Genomic DNA, 17916 nt, shown 5'->3' with positions numbered 1-17916 from the left:
GCCCAATATGCTTTTGCAGTTGGACTCTCGCTACTTATTTGTTCCTTTGGTGGTCGTACCCCATTTTCTTTGGCCATTACCAGCTTTGCAAGATCAGGGTCCTCCAGCTGATTGATTCTGATGCGGTGAGGAGTCCAATCATCTTCAGGTTCTATATTCAGTAATCGCACGTCGATTATACCTTCTTTTCCTTCTGATTTGGAGCAATGTTTACATTCCAGTGGACAAGGGCGACGTGATAATGCATCCGCATTTTTGTGGTGAATCCCCTTTCGATGTTCCGTTTCGAAGTCGTAATTCTGTAATCTTTCGATCCATCGTGCAATTTGGCCTTCCGGATTCTTAAACTGTAATAACCATTTTAATGCTGCATGATCAGTCCTCAGCAAGAATCGTTGTCCATACAAATACTTGTGGAAATGTTTTACACATTCCACCACAGCTAGTAGTTCTTTTCGCGTCACACAGTAGTTTTTCTCTGGTTTCCCGAGCACTCTGCTGTAATACCCAATTACTCTTTCTTGTCCGTCGATGAGCTGAGACAGGACACCTCCAATTCCATAAGCGCTCGCATCTGTATCCAGGATGAATTTCTTTCCAGGTATTGGATAAGCCAACATCGGCGCCGTACAAAGTAGTTCTTTCAGCTGCTCAAACGCTTTTTCTTGTTCCAACTGCCATACAAACGGGCGATTCTTCTTTGTTAAATCATGTAAACTTCTAGCCACGTTCGCAAATCCAGGTACAAAACGGCGGTAATACGTGCATAAGCCGAGGAAGCTGCGGAGTTCATGAATGTTGGTGGGTCGAGGCCAATCTTTCACTGCTTTTATTTTTCCTTCCTCGGTGTGAATTCCCTCAGTTGACACTTTATGTCCGAGATATGTGACCTGCTTCTTCCATAATGAACACTTTTTGGGATTCAAGCGTAATCCGGCTGACGCTATTCGCTGAAAGACTTCCTCTAGATTTTTCAGATGATCATCAAAACTTTTTCCCATGATGATAATGTCATCAAGATACACCAAACATGTCTTCCAGTTGAGTCCTTTTAACACATGTTCCATCAGTCGCTCGAACGTTGCAGGCGCATTACATAACCCAAATGGCATCACAGAGAATTCCCATAACCCGTCGCCCATACTGAAAGCGGTCTTTTCACGGTCACATTCATCAATCTCGACTTGCCAATATCCACTTTGTAGATCTAATGTAGAAAACCATTTCGCTCCAGACAAGGTGTCTAATGTATCGTCGATTCTTGGTAGAGGATAACTGTCTTTCTTTGTGACATCATTCAACTTCCTATAATCTACGCAGAAACGGGTGCTACCATCTTTCTTTTTAACTAAGACGATAGGTGAGCTCCATGGACTTATTGAAGGTTCGATTACACCGTTTTTGTGCATGTCTTCAATAATTTTGTTAGCATCCTCACGTTTTGCTAGTGGAACCCTACGCGGAGCTTGTCGGATTGGTTTAGCGTCTCCAGTATTTATGCGATGTTTGACAATGCCGGTTCTTCCTGTGTTTCCTTCGTTTGCAAATATGGATGCGTATTTTTCTAATAGTTTTTCTGCTTTTAATTTTTCCTTTCCATGCAGTTCGTTCAGCAAATTATTTAGGAGTGTAGGACTTATCTGCTGTGGCTCAATAGTAGGTTTCTGTTGTGACCGTTCGCATCGTGCTATTGCACTTATATTCTGGCACTGTCCAATTACTGCTCCTTTCTTCAGACTTATAGGCGTGTTGAATTCATTCACTACTCTGACCGGAATGGTGGCGTCTTCTCTAGTTTTCACAAGCGTTCTTCCTACCAATATGGGTGTATCTATTTTTGTTGGTTCCACAATCCACAACTCTTCAGTCCCACCTCCTCCATTCACTTTAGCCCATACAATCGCCTCAGATTTTGGTGGAATACTCTGATTATCATCAACAATCACCCTCTTACTTTCAACGTTGGTCACATATCCGGTGTTTATAGGCATCTCCATGTTCTGGCAAAACAGCATTTGCTTGTTTAAATCCAAAGTAACTCCGTGATCAATCATGAAATCTACTCCCATTATAATTTCATCCGCGATTTCTGCTACGATGAAGGTGTGATTAACTTCCAGGGTACCAATTATGACTTCGCAGAACACTTTTCCCGCAACAGCTGCTTCCTCTCCAGTGGCCGTTCGAAGCTTGCAACCAACTAATGGTTCAACCGTTCCTCTCACCACATCCGGTCGGATGATTGAATGTGTGGCACCAGTATCCAAAGTAAGCGTTGACAGTCGTCCATTTACGATGCCGTTGATAGTAAGATTGTTGTCATGGCGACCTATTTGTGATATCGAGATGGCGGGGCAAATAGTTGTGGGAACCAGCTCACGCCCCTTTGAACTGTTCCGTTTTAGTTTAACGACTTGTGAGATGTGGATGCTCCGTCCTCGTTATCTGTTGGTTGTTTCCGGTTTGATGGGTTTACTTTTACATTGCAATTTCGGGCAAAGTGACCCGCTTTTCCACAGTTGAAACATCTTCCTGTTGTATTTACTCGCGGTGCAGCAATTGTCTTCAGAGTCTTCAATATTTCTTCCATCAGCGCCGGTTGTTCCATTTCAACCCTTTGTACTTTGTGTGCTGGTTTACTTAGTAGGGAAGCTGTTTCCTGTGTGAGGGCGTGCGAAACCGTTTCAGCAAACGTTCTTTTTGGCAATGCATATGTGGCGCGTTTGGTGTCCACATCACGAATTCCATTTATGAAACATTGAATTTTTACCCTCTCAATGTAATCCACAGGTGCATCTGCATTTGCCAAATGAGCCAGTCGTTCTATTTCAGTTGCAAACTCTTGCAATGACTCGTTCATCTTCTGACCCCTATTTTGCAGTTCGATCTGGTATATTTGTTTCCGGTGCTCACTACCATATCGTCTTTCTATCGCACTCATCAATGCCTCATAGTTGTCCCGTTCACAGTCTGGAATAGTCTGAAGGATTTCTGCCGCAGGTCCTTTCAATGATACAAACAAGGACGCTACTTTGTCCGCTGCATTCCAGTTATTGGCCATTGCTGTCTTTTCAAACTGAAGTTTGAAAATTTGAAATGGAATACTTCCATCGAATGTGGGTGCCTTCAATCTTTGATTATTTGTTGATGGTGCAGGGCCATGCAGTTGCAGTTCTCGCACACGATTACTTAATTGAAGAACTTCTGCTTTTAAATTTTCTTCGTCATTTTTTAAAGTGCTTAATTCGTCTTCAAATTTTGAAAATTTATCTTGCACTTGTGTATTATTCTCTGTAATCTGTTGTGTAAGGCGAGACTCTAACTGTGATGTATTTTCAGCTATTTGCGTCATTTGCTGTGCCAGACGATTTTCTGTTTGCACTACATTTTCTGTTATTCGTGATATATTTTCAGCTATTTGCTGTGCCAGACGATTTTCTGTTTGCACTGCATTTTCTGCTATTTGCTGTACCAGACGATTTTCTGTTTGCACTGCATTTTCTGCTATTTGTGATGTATTTTCAGCTATTATTTGCTTAATAGCCACTAACAGCATGTTCGTGTCTGCACTTGATGATGTTCGTTGTTCTTCTACTTTCTCTTCTACCTTTGTAGAAGTTTCTGGCCCAACAAATTCGAACTCGTCCACATTAATTCCATCCGCTTCCATTGCTTCACGTAATCGTGCCTGCAGATCCGCCTTTTGCCCGCTTATCGGCAAATTACGCTCCTCCAGTTCCTTTTTTAATTGTTGAATTCTCAATTCTCCGAATTTAACCATCTTGAATTTGGATTATTTGACAATCCCACTTCTGACACCAATTGTTACGAATTTACTGCTTGCTAGTTTACTTTGTTAGGTTCGTATCTCTGGATTGACAAATAAAATCAACACTGTTTAATTTAATTCAACAACTCTTTATTTCACAACTCGTCTACACTATAGCAGTTTACTCTTAGCACTGATTGATTACGTTGGCGCTGCCACGGCTTATATAGCCACGCACTTCTCGCTGATGCCGACGTGTCCTTCTAGAATATCGCGTCTGGAAATTACATACATACGGCTATACGGCGCCAGACGTAAGCAGACAGTCGCGGCGCCAGACTCAGCAATTGTTTACCTAGACAAGCAGACAGTGCGGCGCCAGATGTCTATTGTTTCGACAAGCAGACAGCCGTGGCGCCAGATGTCTACAACAAGACAAATGCTATTCCATATACCTACAGCTATTGTTCATAATCAGGGATGCATATAGCAATACAAATAAAACTTAATACTACTTTTTGTAACACTGCCCTCCACTAAAGCCTAATCGTCCCGATTAGGCACAAATCCTCTTGAACCGAATGGGGCGAGCCTCTCCAAATGTACTACTTTCATTTTACATCGTGCTTTTCCATTTCTTTGTATGCGGTATACCACGTCATTAAGTCGTTTCATCACCATATAGGGTCCTTCCCAGGCTGTCTGCAGTTTCGGGGACAAGCCTTTCTTTCGAAGTGGATTGTACAACAGGACCAGATCACCTTCTTCAAAACCTTTTGAATTTGCCGCTTGATCGAACCGGTCCTTCATCTTATTGCTCATCAGATGCGTATGCTGTCTTACCATTAGATGCAATTCATTCATTTCTTCCTTTAAGGCAGAACAATAATCTCCATCATTTCTTACAGCTGTAGGATTCGTTCCAAACTTAAGATCAGCAGGGAGTCGCAGATCAGATCCGAAAATAATCTTTGCCGGCGTGTAACCAGTTGTCTCGTGCTTCGCTGAACGATACGCCAGCAGGAACATCTGGATGCACTTGTCCCAATTCCGTTGGTCTTTATCAACGATTTTCCGCAGATGTTCTTCGAGCGTTCGGTTGAATCTCTCTACCATCCCATCTGATTGTGGGTGTAACGCTGTTGTCCGTGTCTTGTGGATGCCCAATAATGTACAGACTTCTTGGAAAATGGAAGATTCGAAATTCCTGCCTTGATCTGAGTGTAATTCGACGGGCACTCCGAACCTTGTTATCCAATTTTCTACAAACGCTTCGGCTACTGTCTTCGCTTCTTGGTTTGGTAAGGCATATACTTCTGGCCATTTACTGAAATAATCCATGACAACCAGTAGATATTTGTTTCCGGCCGTACTGGTTGGGAACGGACCTGCAACATCCATTGCGACTCGTTCAAATGGTGATCCCACGTTGTACTGTTGTAGCCTACCGCGACTTTTGGCTTTAGGACCTTTAGCTGCCATGCACTCTACGCAATTACTTATCCATTCTGCTATGGAATCTCGACAACCGATCCAGTAGAACCGTTGTTTAATCTTCTCTATAGTTTTTGTAATTCCAAGGTGCCCTCCACTAGGTCCATTGTGATATTCTTTCAATACTTTCGGGATCATGGACTTCGGTACTATGATCAGCAGACGAGACTGTTTGCCATCTTCGCTTTCCCAGGTACGATGAAGGTATCCATTAACGAGGTTTATGCTGTTCCATTGGACCCAATATGCTTTTGCCGTTGGACTCTCGCTACTTATTTGTTCCTTTGGTGGTCGTACCCCATTTTCTTTGGCTATTATCAGCTTTGCAAGATCAGGGTCCTCCAGCTGATTGATTCTGATGCGGTGAGGAGTCCAATCATCTTCAGGTTCTATATTCAGTAATCGCACGTCGATTATACCTTCTTTTCCTTCTGATTTGGAGCAATGTTTACATTCCAGTGGACAAGGGCGACGTGATAATGCATCCGCATTTTTGTGGTGAATCCCCTTTCGATGTTCCGTTTCGAAGTCGTAATTCTGTAATCTTTCGATCCATCGTGCAATTTGGCCTTCCGGATTCTTAAACTGTAATAACCATTTTAATGCTGCATGATCAGTCCTCAGCAAGAATCGTTGTCCATACAAATACTTGTGGAAATGTTTTACACATTCCACCACAGCTAGTAGTTCTTTTCGCGTCACACAGTAGTTTTTCTCTGGTTTCCCGAGCACTCTGCTGTAATACCCAATTACTCTTTCTTGTCCGTCGATGAGCTGAGACAGGACACCTCCAATTCCATAAGCGCTCGCATCTGTATCCAGGATGAATTTCTTTCCAGGTATTGGATAAGCCAACATCGGCGCCGTACAAAGTAGTTCCTTAAGCTGCTCAAACGCTTTTTCTTGTTCCAACTGCCATACAAACGGGCGATTCTTCTTTGTTAAATCATGTAAACTTCTAGCCACGTTCGCAAATCCAGGTACGAAACGGCGATAATACGTGCATAAGCCGAGGAAGCTGCGGAGTTCATGAATGTTGGTGGGTCGAGGCCAATCTTTCACTGCTTTTATTTTTCCTTCCTCGGTGTGAATTCCTTCAGTTGACACTTTATGTCCGAGATATGTGACCTGCTTCTTCCATAATGAACACTTTTTGGGATTCAAGCGTAATCCGGCTGATGCTATTCGCTGAAAGACTTCCTCTAGATTTTTCAGATGATCATCAAAACTTTTTCCCATGATGATAATGTCATCAAGATACACCAAACATGTCTTCCAGTTGAGTCCTTTTAACACATGTTCCATCAGTCGCTCGAACGTTGCAGGCGCATTACATAACCCAAATGGCATCACAGAGAATTCCCATAACCCGTCGCCCATACTGAAAGCGGTCTTTTCACGGTCACATTCATCAATCTCGACTTGCCAATATCCACTTTGTAGATCTAATGTAGAAAACCATTTCGCTCCAGACAAGGTGTCTAATGTATCGTCGATTCTCGGTAGGGGATAACTGTCTTTCTTTGTGACATCATTCAACTTCCTATAATCTACGCAGAAACGGGTGCTACCATCTTTCTTTTTAACTAAGACGATAGGTGAGCTCCATGGACTTATTGAAGGTTCGATTACACCGTTTTTGTGCATGTCTTCAATAATTTTGTTAGCATCCTCACGTTTTGCTAGTGGAACCCTACGCGGAGCTTGTCGGATTGGTTTAGCGTCTCCAGTATTTATGCGATGTTTGACAATGCCGGTTCTTCCTGTGTTTCCTTCGTTTGCAAATATGGATGCGTATTTTTCTAATAGTTTTTCTGCTTTTAATTTTTCATTTCCATGCAGTTCGTTCAGTAAATTATTTAGGAATGTAGGACTTATCTGGTGTGGCTCAATAGTAGGCTTTTGTTCTGACCGTTCGCATCGTGCTATTGCACTTATATTCTGGCACTGTCCAATTACTGCTCCTTTCTTCAGCCTTATAGGCGTGTTGAATTCATTCACTACTCTGACCGGAATGGTGGCGTCTTCTCTAGTTTTCACAAGCGTTCTTCCTACCAATATGGGTGTATCTATTTTTGTTGGTTCCACAATCCACAACTCTTCAGTCCCACCTCCTCCATTCACTTTAGCCCATACAATCGCCTCAGATTTTGGTGGAATACTCTGATTATCATCAACAATCACCCTCTTACTTTCAACGTTGGTCACATATCCGGTGTTTATAGGCATCTCCATGTTCTGGCAAAACAGCGTTTGCTTGTTTAAATCCAAAGTAACCCCGTGATCAATCATGAAATCTACTCCCATTATAATTTCATCCGTGATTTCTGCTACGATGAAGGTGTGATTAACTTCCAGGGTACCAATCATCACTTCGCAAAACACTTTTCCCGCGACAGCTGCTTCCTCTCCGGTGGCCGTTCGAAGCTTGCAACCGACTAATGGTTCAACCGTTCCTCTTACCACATCCGGTCGGATAATTGAATGTGTGGCACCAGTATCCAAAGTAAGCGTTGACTGTCGTCCATTTACGATACCGTTGATAGTAAGATTGTTGTCATGGCGACCTATTTGTGATATCGAGATGGTGGGGCAAATAGTTGTGGGAACCAGCTCACGCCCCTTTGAACTGTTCCGTTTTAGTTTAACGACTTGTGAGATGTGGATGCTCCGTCCTCGTTATCTGTTGGTTGTTTCCGTTTTGATGGGTTTACTTTTATATTGCAATTTCGGGCAAAGTGACCCGCTTTTCCACAGTTGAAACATCTGCCTGTTGTATTTACTCGCGGTGCAGCAATTGTCTTCAGAGTCTTCAATATTTCCTCCATCAGCGCCGGTTGTTCCATTTCAACCCTTTGTACTTTGGGTGCTGGTTTACTTAGTAGGGAAGCTGTTTCCTGTGTGAGGGCGTGCGAAACCGTTTCAGCAAACGTTCTTTTTGGCATTGCATATGTGGCGCGTTTGGTGTCCACATCACGAATTCCATTTATGAAACATTGAATTTTTACCCTCTCAATGTAATCCACAGGTGCATCTGCATTTGCCAAATGAGCCAGTCGTTCTATTTCAGTTGCGAACTCTTGCAATGACTCGTTCATCTTCTGACCCCTATTTTGCAGTTCGATCTGGTATATTTGTTTCCGGTGCTCACTACCATATCGTCTTTCTATCGCACTCATCAATGCCTCATAGTTGTCCCGTTCACAGTCTGGAATAGTCTGAAGGATTTCTGCTGCCGGTCCTTTCAATGATACAAACAAGGACGCCACTTTGTCCGCTGCATTCCAGTTATTGGCCGTTGCTGTCTTTTCAAACTGAAGTTTGAAAATTTGAAATGGAATACTTCCATCGAATGTGGGTGCCTTCAATCTTTGATTATTTGTTGATGGTGCAGGGCCATGTAGTTGCAGTTCTCGCACACGATTACTTAATTGCAGAACTTCTGATTTTAAATTTTCTTCGCCATTTTTTAAAGTGCTTAATTCGTCTTCAAATTTTGAAAATTTCTCTTGCACTTGTTTTTGTAGTTGTGTAGTATTTTCCGTAATCTGTTGTGTAAGGCGAGACTCTAACTGTGATGTATTTTCAGCTATTTGCGTCATTTGCTGTGCCAAACGATTTTCTGTTTGCACTACATTTTCTGTTATTTGTGATATATTTTCAGCTATTTGCTGTGCCAGACGATTTTCTGTTTGCACTGCATTTTCTGCTATTTGTGATGTATTTTCAGCTATTATTTGCTTAATAGCCACTAACAGCATGTTCGTGTCTGCACTTGATGATGTTCGTTGTTCTTCTACTTTTTCTTCTACCTTTGTAGAAGTTTCTGGCCCATTAAATTCGAACTCGTCCACATTAATTCCATCCGCTTCCATTGCTTCACGTAATCGTGCCTGCAGATCCGCCTTTTGCCCGCTTATCGGCAAATTGCGCCCCTCCAGTTTCTTTTTTAATTGCTGAATTCTCAATTCTCCGAATTTAACCATTTTGAATTTGGATTATTTGACAATCCCACTTCTGACACCAATTGTTACGAATTTACTCTTGCTAGTTTACTTTGTTAGGTTCGTATCTCTGGATTGACAAATAAAATCAACACTGTTTAATTTAATTCAACAACTCTTTATTTCACAACTCGTCTACACTATAGCAGTTTACTCTTAGCACTGATTGATTACGTTGGCGCTGCCACGGCTTATATAGCCACGCACTTCTCGCTGATGCCGACGTGTCCTTCTAGAATATCGCGTCTGGAAATTACATACATACGGCTATACGGCGCCAGACGTAAGCAGACAGTCGCGGCGCCAGACTCAGCAATTGTTTACCTAGACAAGCAGACAGTGCGGCGCCAGATGTCTATTGTTTCGACAAGCAGACAGCCGTGGCGCCAGATGTCTACAACAAGACAAATGCTATTCCATATACCTACAGCTATTGTTCATAATCAGGGATGCATATAGCAATACAAATAAAACTTAATACTACTTTTTGTAACAATATTAATAAAAAAGAAAAAAAAGGAAAGAAAAATGTCTAAAAGCAAGACTACATACAGTTACGCGGAAAATAATAAGGACAGTGGCATACAATTAACTAAGTTAATGTGCACACAGAAATAGAAACAAAATACAAAAAAAAAGCTTCTAGAACGTTTAAAACTTTCTAAATAAAAGGAGAATACATCTTTACTTTTTCACAACTGGTCCAAAAAGAAATACTTCGCGGACCACATCTTTAAACTACATCTAAAACGATTTATTACTACTACAACAATGGAGAATCTAAACCAAACCATCGCCGAGCTGGAGAGGGTTATCGCAAGGCAAGAAGAATTGCTACAAACCCAACAACAAGAAATGCAACAACAACATGCTCAACATCTACTACAGCTACAAATGAATTAACAACCACAATTCTACAGATTTCACATGTCACCAAGAGACATCATGGACCAATTCCGGAGAATGAAGCCACTAGACGACCATCACAATCCAAAAGCATTCATTAAAGCGGTCGAAACCAACATTTCTCTCTGCGGCACCGACCAGGAACTCATTCAACATTGTATCAACATTATGGCAAATGAAAAAATACTGGGCAACGCTGGAAAAAGATCGAGAGAGCTGGAGGTGCCCACTCATCGTGGGAAGCGATTAAAGGCAAAATTCTACAAGGATCTCGTCCAAGGAAGACATATGCAGAGGTATTCAATTTTTGTTGGACGGTCAAAGTAAGTAATCTTAATGAACTATTTATAATCTTTGAAAAATGTAAAGCAGATATAAATGAAATATACATATTTGACCCTTTGAAACCGGGCATTTACAAACCTGAAAATGTAGATAGGGACCTTGTTGATATAATGTTAGAGAAAATCGATGGGCCTATAAGGGCACATATAACCGAAACGGAAACATTAAACGATATAATTGTAAAATATTCAAAGCTAAAATTGCTTCAGGATAAAAGAGCTATAGATTATAGACATCGAAAATATGTCGATAAAAACAAAGCAAATTACGAAGGCATCAAGAAAAGTTATAGATCTTACGAAAATAATAAAATTTCAGACAATAGACAAACCATTCCAACAAACGACAACAGACAACTAAGCGGGAACAATAACAACTACATACGTAATACAAATTTTAATCGTAATAATTACAACAATCGCAATAATTACGATTACGGGTACAACAATTTTTCAAATAAAATACAAGCAAATTTACCGAGACAAACCAAAACCTCTCATATGAGCGTCGATTACAATCCAAGTTCAAGTCGTTTGTCCAATAATTCAAATTTGATGGAAATTGGCAATGGTGAAGAAAAAGAAGTAAATTTTTTAACACCGCCTCAAACCCTCAACTCCCCATAATAACAGTAACAATAGGGAATCACAGAATTAAATGTCTAATAGATACATGTTCAACAACTAGCATTATGAAACCAAACGCCTTGTTCGAAAACTTTCAAAAGGAAAAACTTTCGAAACCGTTATGCTATGGTACTATCAACGGAATTAATGAAATAAAATATAAAATTGTAACACCTTTTCCGAAGGAATTTAACGTCTTAGGTACTTTATCATGGAAAGTAATAGATTTTAACAGTAACAAATACGAAGCTATTATAGGACAAAATTTTCTTATTCCTTTTAAAGCTAAAATTGATGTAGAAAACACATTTATTAATATATTAGGAAACATAATTCATTTTGATCAACGAATTCCTTATGAAAAAATGGAAATTTGCGCACTCGAATTCAGTGATATGAAAAATTTAAACTAGAATCATTTAAATATCGAAGAAAGCCAATCGATAAAAGATCTATTACAAGAATTTAACGAATTATTTTTCAAAGAAGGAGATAAACTTTCTTTTACGCATGAAATCAAACATCAAATTATTACAACAAACGATAGACCCATTTATTCGAAAATTTATAGGTATCCACAAGTTCACGAATTAGAAATACAAAAACAAATAAAAGAAATGTTAGAACATAATATAATTAGAGAAAGCAACTCTGCTTACAACAGCCCTTTGTGGATAGTCCCCAAAAAAGCGGATGCAGACGGAAATAAAAAATGGCGTATCGTCGTCGATTACAGAAGATTAAATGAAATTACTATTAGCGATAAATTCCCGATACCTAATATCGATGGTATCATGGATAAACTGGGAAGAGCACAATATTTTTCCTATATCGATCTCGCGAAAGGATTTCATCAAATACTGGTAGATGAAAATGATAGGAAGAAAACAGCGTTTTCTACTCCATTAGGACATTACGAATTCTTAAGAATGCCGTTCGGTCTTAAAAATGCTCCATCGACATTCCAACGTCTTATGAACTCAGTACTTCGAGATTTTATAAACAAGATATGCGTTGTATACTTAGACGATATTTTGATTTTTAGTACTTCTTTGTCAGAACATATAAATAATATGCGGAAAATTTTTACAAAACTAAAACAAGCCAAATTGAAAATACGTTTAGAAATATGCAGTTTTTTAAAGAAAGAAACAGACTTTCTAGGTCATGTACTCACTCCTGAAGGAATAAAACCAAATCCAAATAAAGTTGAAGTTATCCAAAAACTAAAGTTACCAATTTCTCAAAAGCAAATAAAATATTTTTTAGGCATTACCGGTTTCTATAGAAAATTTATAAAGGACTATTCTAAAATAGCTTATCCTATGGTCGCATATCTGAAAAAAGATGCAAAGATTAACGTTAATAACCCAAGTTATATAACCGCTTTCGAAAATTTAAAAAATATTATTACAAATCCCCCCATTTTAAGGTATCCAATTTTTACAAAAAGATTTAAATTAACTACAGACGCTAGCAACTTTGCTATTGGCGCAGTTCTCACACAAGACGATCACCCAATTTCTTATGCTTCACGCACATTAAATACTCACGAGAAAAACTACTCAACCATCGAAAAGGAACTATTAGCAATAGTGTGGTCAGTGAAATACTACAGACCCTATTTATATGGAAGAGAATTCGATCTAAAAACAGATCATCAACCACTTAAATGGCTACAGAAAAAAAATTCTGGTAAGGATATAAATCCAAGACTGCAACGTTGGCTAGTACAATTAGGAGAGTACGATGCAAAAATCGATTATATAACCGGTAAAGAAAATAAAATAGCAGATTTTCCAAGTCGAATTAACAGCGATGAAATAAACATGGTGAATTCCGAAAATTTGGGAATGACCCTTAACAAAATGTTGCAAATAAAAGATTTAAACGATGGTGAACAACAAGACCAAACAATGCTTTCAGTAGAAGTCCAAACAAGCCATTCTCATGAAGAAAGTCTTTATAATCACTTTAATATTCTCAATACAGTCGTAAATCGTTTTAAACAGCAATTAATTTTAGTAGAAACAAAAGAAAACGAAGTAGAAAATATTTTCAAAAACAAACGCATTTTTATCGATATAAGAGATATTAACTCTCACAACGTTATTAATATTATAAATAAACATTTTAAAAAAGGTAAGATTGCTATATATTTCGAACTTAATGAAAAAGAACATAATGAAATAGAACAAATACTTTTAAATACTTTCGCAAACAATCAAAATATTTCTTTTGTAAATTGTACAAACTTTGCCAAAGACATCGAGGATGAATACGAACTAAAGAGACAAATATCTTTTTTCCATAAAATCGAAGTAGGACATTCAGGCATTATTCCAACTTACGAGGGAATGAAGCATAAAATATATCATCCAGATCTAAAAATTAAAATCCATGAAATAATAAATAATTGCGACATATGTAATGGTGGAAAATATGATAGAAATCCGATCAAAGCTAAATTTCAAATTACCGAAACACCAAATACAGTTAATGAAATTGTTCATATAGATACTCATGTTAACAGTAAACAGCCATTTATAATATTTATCGATAAATTTTCAAAACATGTCATTTCTTTCCATTTACCCGATAGAAATAGTCAAACAATCATAGATAAAATTAATGAATTTTTGTCAATTAAAGGCCATATAAAAAAGTTTGTTTTCGATAATGAATTTAATTCAAAACCAATCCGAGAATTTTTAAATAGAGAAAATATAGAATTTCATGCCACTAAACCACATAGCCATACGGGAAATTCAGATGTAGAAAGAATAAATAATACTCTTACCGAACGTATCAGAACCCTAAATTTAGAAGAAAAAGTTCCAATTACTATTCAAATGTGTAAAGCTGTAAAACTTTATAACAATTCATTTCATACTACAATAAAAGCTACACCTTTAGATGTTCAAAACAACAAAATTAATCATAGCATAATTAAAAATCGGTTAGAAGAAGCAAAATTTAAGATCATTTCTAAACATAATACAAGAAAAGAAAATTACCTAGAAACAAGAAGAGAAGGTTTCATTCGAAATTACAAAAGCGTTAGACACAAAGAAGAACCAAAATTTATAAAAAGAAATCTAGCAAATGTACATACATCAAACATTAAACGCCCTTTTAAGTTTGCAAATGACAACAGAAACTCTAACGACAATTAACCCATTTTAAAACAAAAACCTATCTACTTTAGTGGAATGTATATATAACTTTTGTATATAACCTATATTCCCATCGATCGTCTCAATTTTAATAAATATGTACTTACCATTGTTGGAAATAAAATTGTAAAAATATAAAACAATAATTACCTATCATAATTTGTATTAATATTAATATAAAACAACGTTTCTTTTGTTTAAGCACTGTACATAGATACGCTAAGCTATTAAAATCATATTTAAAACCACTCCAAATTAAAAATGTTTATAAATTATACATTTATAAAAAAAATTAATGAATTAATTAAAATTTAATAAAATTATATATTTTTGTAATGAGATCCAGGAGAATCTCAAATCAAAGGGTGGAGGAGTTACATTCCCATACTCTAAACACGTAGTAATTATAAATATAGTAAGTGCTTAATATCGTACTAGCATAATAATATATACGTTCCAAATTCAGCTAAGTTGAGTTGAGAGTGAGCGTATTCCTGTTATGTGAACGCCAACTCAACTATAAGCATACATATGTACAAAGAATGTCCGTACAGTTAGTCTTAATATTAGAATTAAGCACACTAACAAATAATGCTAGTACAGCTAGCCCTATGATTAGGACTAAGTAAACTAACTAGCATTGTCATTTAGTTTAGTCTTAAGATTCACTCGAATAAAAACGGTTGCGTGGAAAAAAAAGGCCGAAGCTTATTTTTTTATTTTTCGCAAAACCATAACTCGCGCGAATACCTTAGTTCGCTTCATTGGTCCTAATTGTGCTGCAGCCACCAATCTCACTACTTCAACAAGCTTTCCAATTGTGAGCAACCTGGAGGATAATAGTGGTACTGATCGGACTGTTAATCAGCACATTCCTGTGACACACGCTGAGAGTTCGAACGCAGGTGTATCAAATGCAGCTCCTCCAAATGGGAGTCGGGTGTATACGGTATCACCCCAACAAGCACATCTACAAGAAAATGACCTCATAAGTCCTGTTCACTCCTCAAATTCTTTTGGTTCACTCGGCCTTCGTCGTCGCGCCGAGTTGCTACAAGAGCAAAGGGAAATCTTACGACAGAGGGAGACTTTGTTAAGAGAACAGCACAGCTTTTTGAATCGCATAGATTCAATCGGTTTTGATGACGACTTTGACGAAAGGCAATATTCAAGGCCTAGGATCTCAACCTGGTTGACAGCTGGCCGCGTTAACAGCTTGTCTTTTGGTTCTTCAACCTGTCGCCGATTGACTCGGGATCAAATTGCTTCTCGTAACAGCCTTGCTAAAGAATTATCCAAATATGATGGTAAACCCAGCGAGTGCCCGTTGTTTTATGCCAGCGCTAAATCTGCTACTGCACTCCTTAGGCGTCAATCAAGTTATGGCCACTCTTCAAATCAAGTGTTCTGCAACGCCAAATTTGTGAACTACCGCCACCATCGGAGAGCCATTTGGAATCTATAGTCGATTTCGCCGTAGAAGTGCAAAATATCTGTACAACGATGTCAGTATCAGGCAAAATAGCCGTTCTAGATGTGATTAATACGGTACACCCTGATCAGCAAGATATACCGGAGGGGAGTGTTACGAACGATCTGGCAGCATCACTCACGTAATCCTCGTAAGTCGTACTTGCTTACGTATGAACTGGGGTAGCGCGTTGTGATTGGTCTAATAAGCAAAGCGGGAGCAATTGTTCTAAGTCCTACTTGCTTACACTTGAACTGACGTGGCGCATTCTGATTGGTCTAATTGGGAAACCGGGAGCAATTAGTTTAGAAAAGTAGGCAACGGGAAAAACGATCATACCGTCGATAACGTTCAGAGGGTGCAGTTGAAACTACGTTTTTTAATTAACCTTTGATTTAACGTTTGAATAAACCTTTGAATTCGATATTAAATATTATTTCAGTTAATTGCAAACAATTTTTCGCATTTTTTATTAACAACACAGAAAGCTAAAGTTTTAAAAAAACTATCGCCGACCGTGATTTTTTAAAAAACTACAAGCACCTAACTGAGGAGGATGGAGTCATGTGTAGAAGTTCACGCAAGTGCGGAAAGTTCTCTGATCGCCATTCACTTGGGAGTGGCCAGAAACGATTCAAGCAGCTCACGACTTCCGGTCTTTGACCAAGTATCCTCTGGGTAGCCTAAAAACATCTGTTTGAAGGCGAGCTAAAGTGAGAAGGCGAAACATCCCCTGTATAGGGTTGTGCGCTGGGTTTGGGACCCGCCACGTGAAAAAAACACCCCAATGAAAAATCAACAAGAGCCTCGGATAAGAGTCCTAACATCGACTCGGACCACTATCTTGTTGCAGCCAAGATTCGCACCCGCCTCTGTACAGCAAGAAACGCACGCCAACAAACACAAGGAAGGTTCGACGTCGAGAAGCTGCAATCACAACAGACAGCCGAACGATTTTCTACTCGGCTTGCACTCCTGCTCTCTGAGAGCACTCGTCAACAACTCGGTATAAGGGAACTGTGGAACGGCATTTCAAACTCCTTACGTACAGCTGCAACCGAAACCATTGGTTTTCGGAAAGTGCAAAAGAACAACTGGTACGATGAAGAGTGCCGTGTCGCAGCTTAGAGAAAACAGACTGCTTACCTCGCAACGTTACGATCGACCACAACACGTGCGGGATGGGATAGAACCGAGAGTCGAAGAGGGAAGCGAGACGCATTTGCAGACAGAAAAAGAAAGAGGCCGAAATGCGTAAGTACGAAGAGCGTGATAAGCTGCCCGACAGGGGTAAATTCTACGAAAAAATCCGGCGGCTTACAGAAGGTTTCAAGACCATAGCATACCCTTGTGGAACCTCCAAAGGTGATCTAGTCACCAATGCCCAGAGCATACTGAAATTATGGAGGGAACATTTCTCCAGCCTGCTGAATGGCAGTGAACGCACAACGCCAGGAGAAGGTGAACACGATTCCCCAATCGACGACGATGGAGCAGACGTTCCATTGCCCGACCATGAAGAAGTTCGAATAGCAAGTTCGCGTCTGAAGAACAACAAAGCAGCGGGAGCCGATGGATTACCGGTCGAGCTATTCAAACACGGTAGCGAAGAACTGATAAGGAGCATGCATTAGCTTCTTTGCAAAATATGGTCGGACGAAAGCATGCCCAACCAATGGAATTTAAGTGTGCCCTGCCCAAGCCACAAAACGGGGGACCCCACAATCAGCGCCAAGGTTCTATCGAGCGTATTGTGTGAAAGATTAAAACAAACTGATTGGACCTTATCAGTGTGGCTTTAGACCTGGAAAATCAACAACCACCCAGATATTCACCATGCGTCAAATTTTGGAAAAGATCCGTAAAAGGAGAATCGGCACTCATTACCTCTTCGTCGATTTCAAAGCTGCTTTCGACAGCTTCGCCGCGACGTCTGAAAAAAAAAACGTATAAGGCTGTGTAAAGTAACGTTGAGCAACACCAAAAGCTCCGTCAGGATCGGGAAGGACCTCTCCGAGCCGTTTGATAACAAACGAGGTTGCAGACAATTGATTAATATTGATATCATCGGCCTCAACACCCGCGCTGTTACGTAGGCTGCTATATATATTTCTGGACTAGGCAA

General features: G+C 39.4%; 2 protein-coding genes across 2 annotated transcripts in view; both read right to left on the bottom strand.

The window, feature by feature from the left end:
- LOC125776632 (uncharacterized) overlaps positions 1-4063 on the bottom strand; it is a 220059-nt gene extending 215996 nt beyond the window's left edge. The window contains exon 1 of the mRNA XM_049450072.1: positions 3608-4063. Coding sequence (XP_049306029.1) covers positions 3608-3781 — 174 coding nt within the window. The 5' untranslated portion in view covers positions 3782-4063. The remainder of the gene's footprint in view (positions 1-3607) is intronic.
- LOC125776635 (uncharacterized) lies at positions 658-9542 on the bottom strand. The gene is made up of 2 exons (XM_049450075.1): positions 7831-9542; positions 658-2329 (listed from the first exon to the last, which is right to left on the bottom strand). Exon 1 carries the CDS (start codon positions 9247-9249, stop codon positions 7903-7905), a length of 1347 nt encoding a protein of 448 aa, XP_049306032.1. The 5' UTR covers positions 9250-9542; the 3' UTR covers positions 658-2329; positions 7831-7902.
- Positions 9543-17916: the final 8374 nt, after the last annotated feature.

The sequence above is a fragment of the Bactrocera dorsalis genome, chromosome 2 (assembly GCF_023373825.1).
Source record: "Bactrocera dorsalis isolate Fly_Bdor chromosome 2, ASM2337382v1, whole genome shotgun sequence".
Lineage (NCBI taxonomy): Eukaryota > Metazoa > Arthropoda > Insecta > Diptera > Tephritidae > Bactrocera > Bactrocera dorsalis.
This window is presented reverse-complemented; position numbering and strand designations above follow the sequence as displayed.

What these genes read in the sequence shown, in the direction of transcription:
- LOC125776635 (XM_049450075.1), bottom strand. Translation starts at nt 9,249, where the DNA reads ATGGTTAAATTCGGAGAATTGAGAATTCAGCAATTAAAAAAGAAACTG.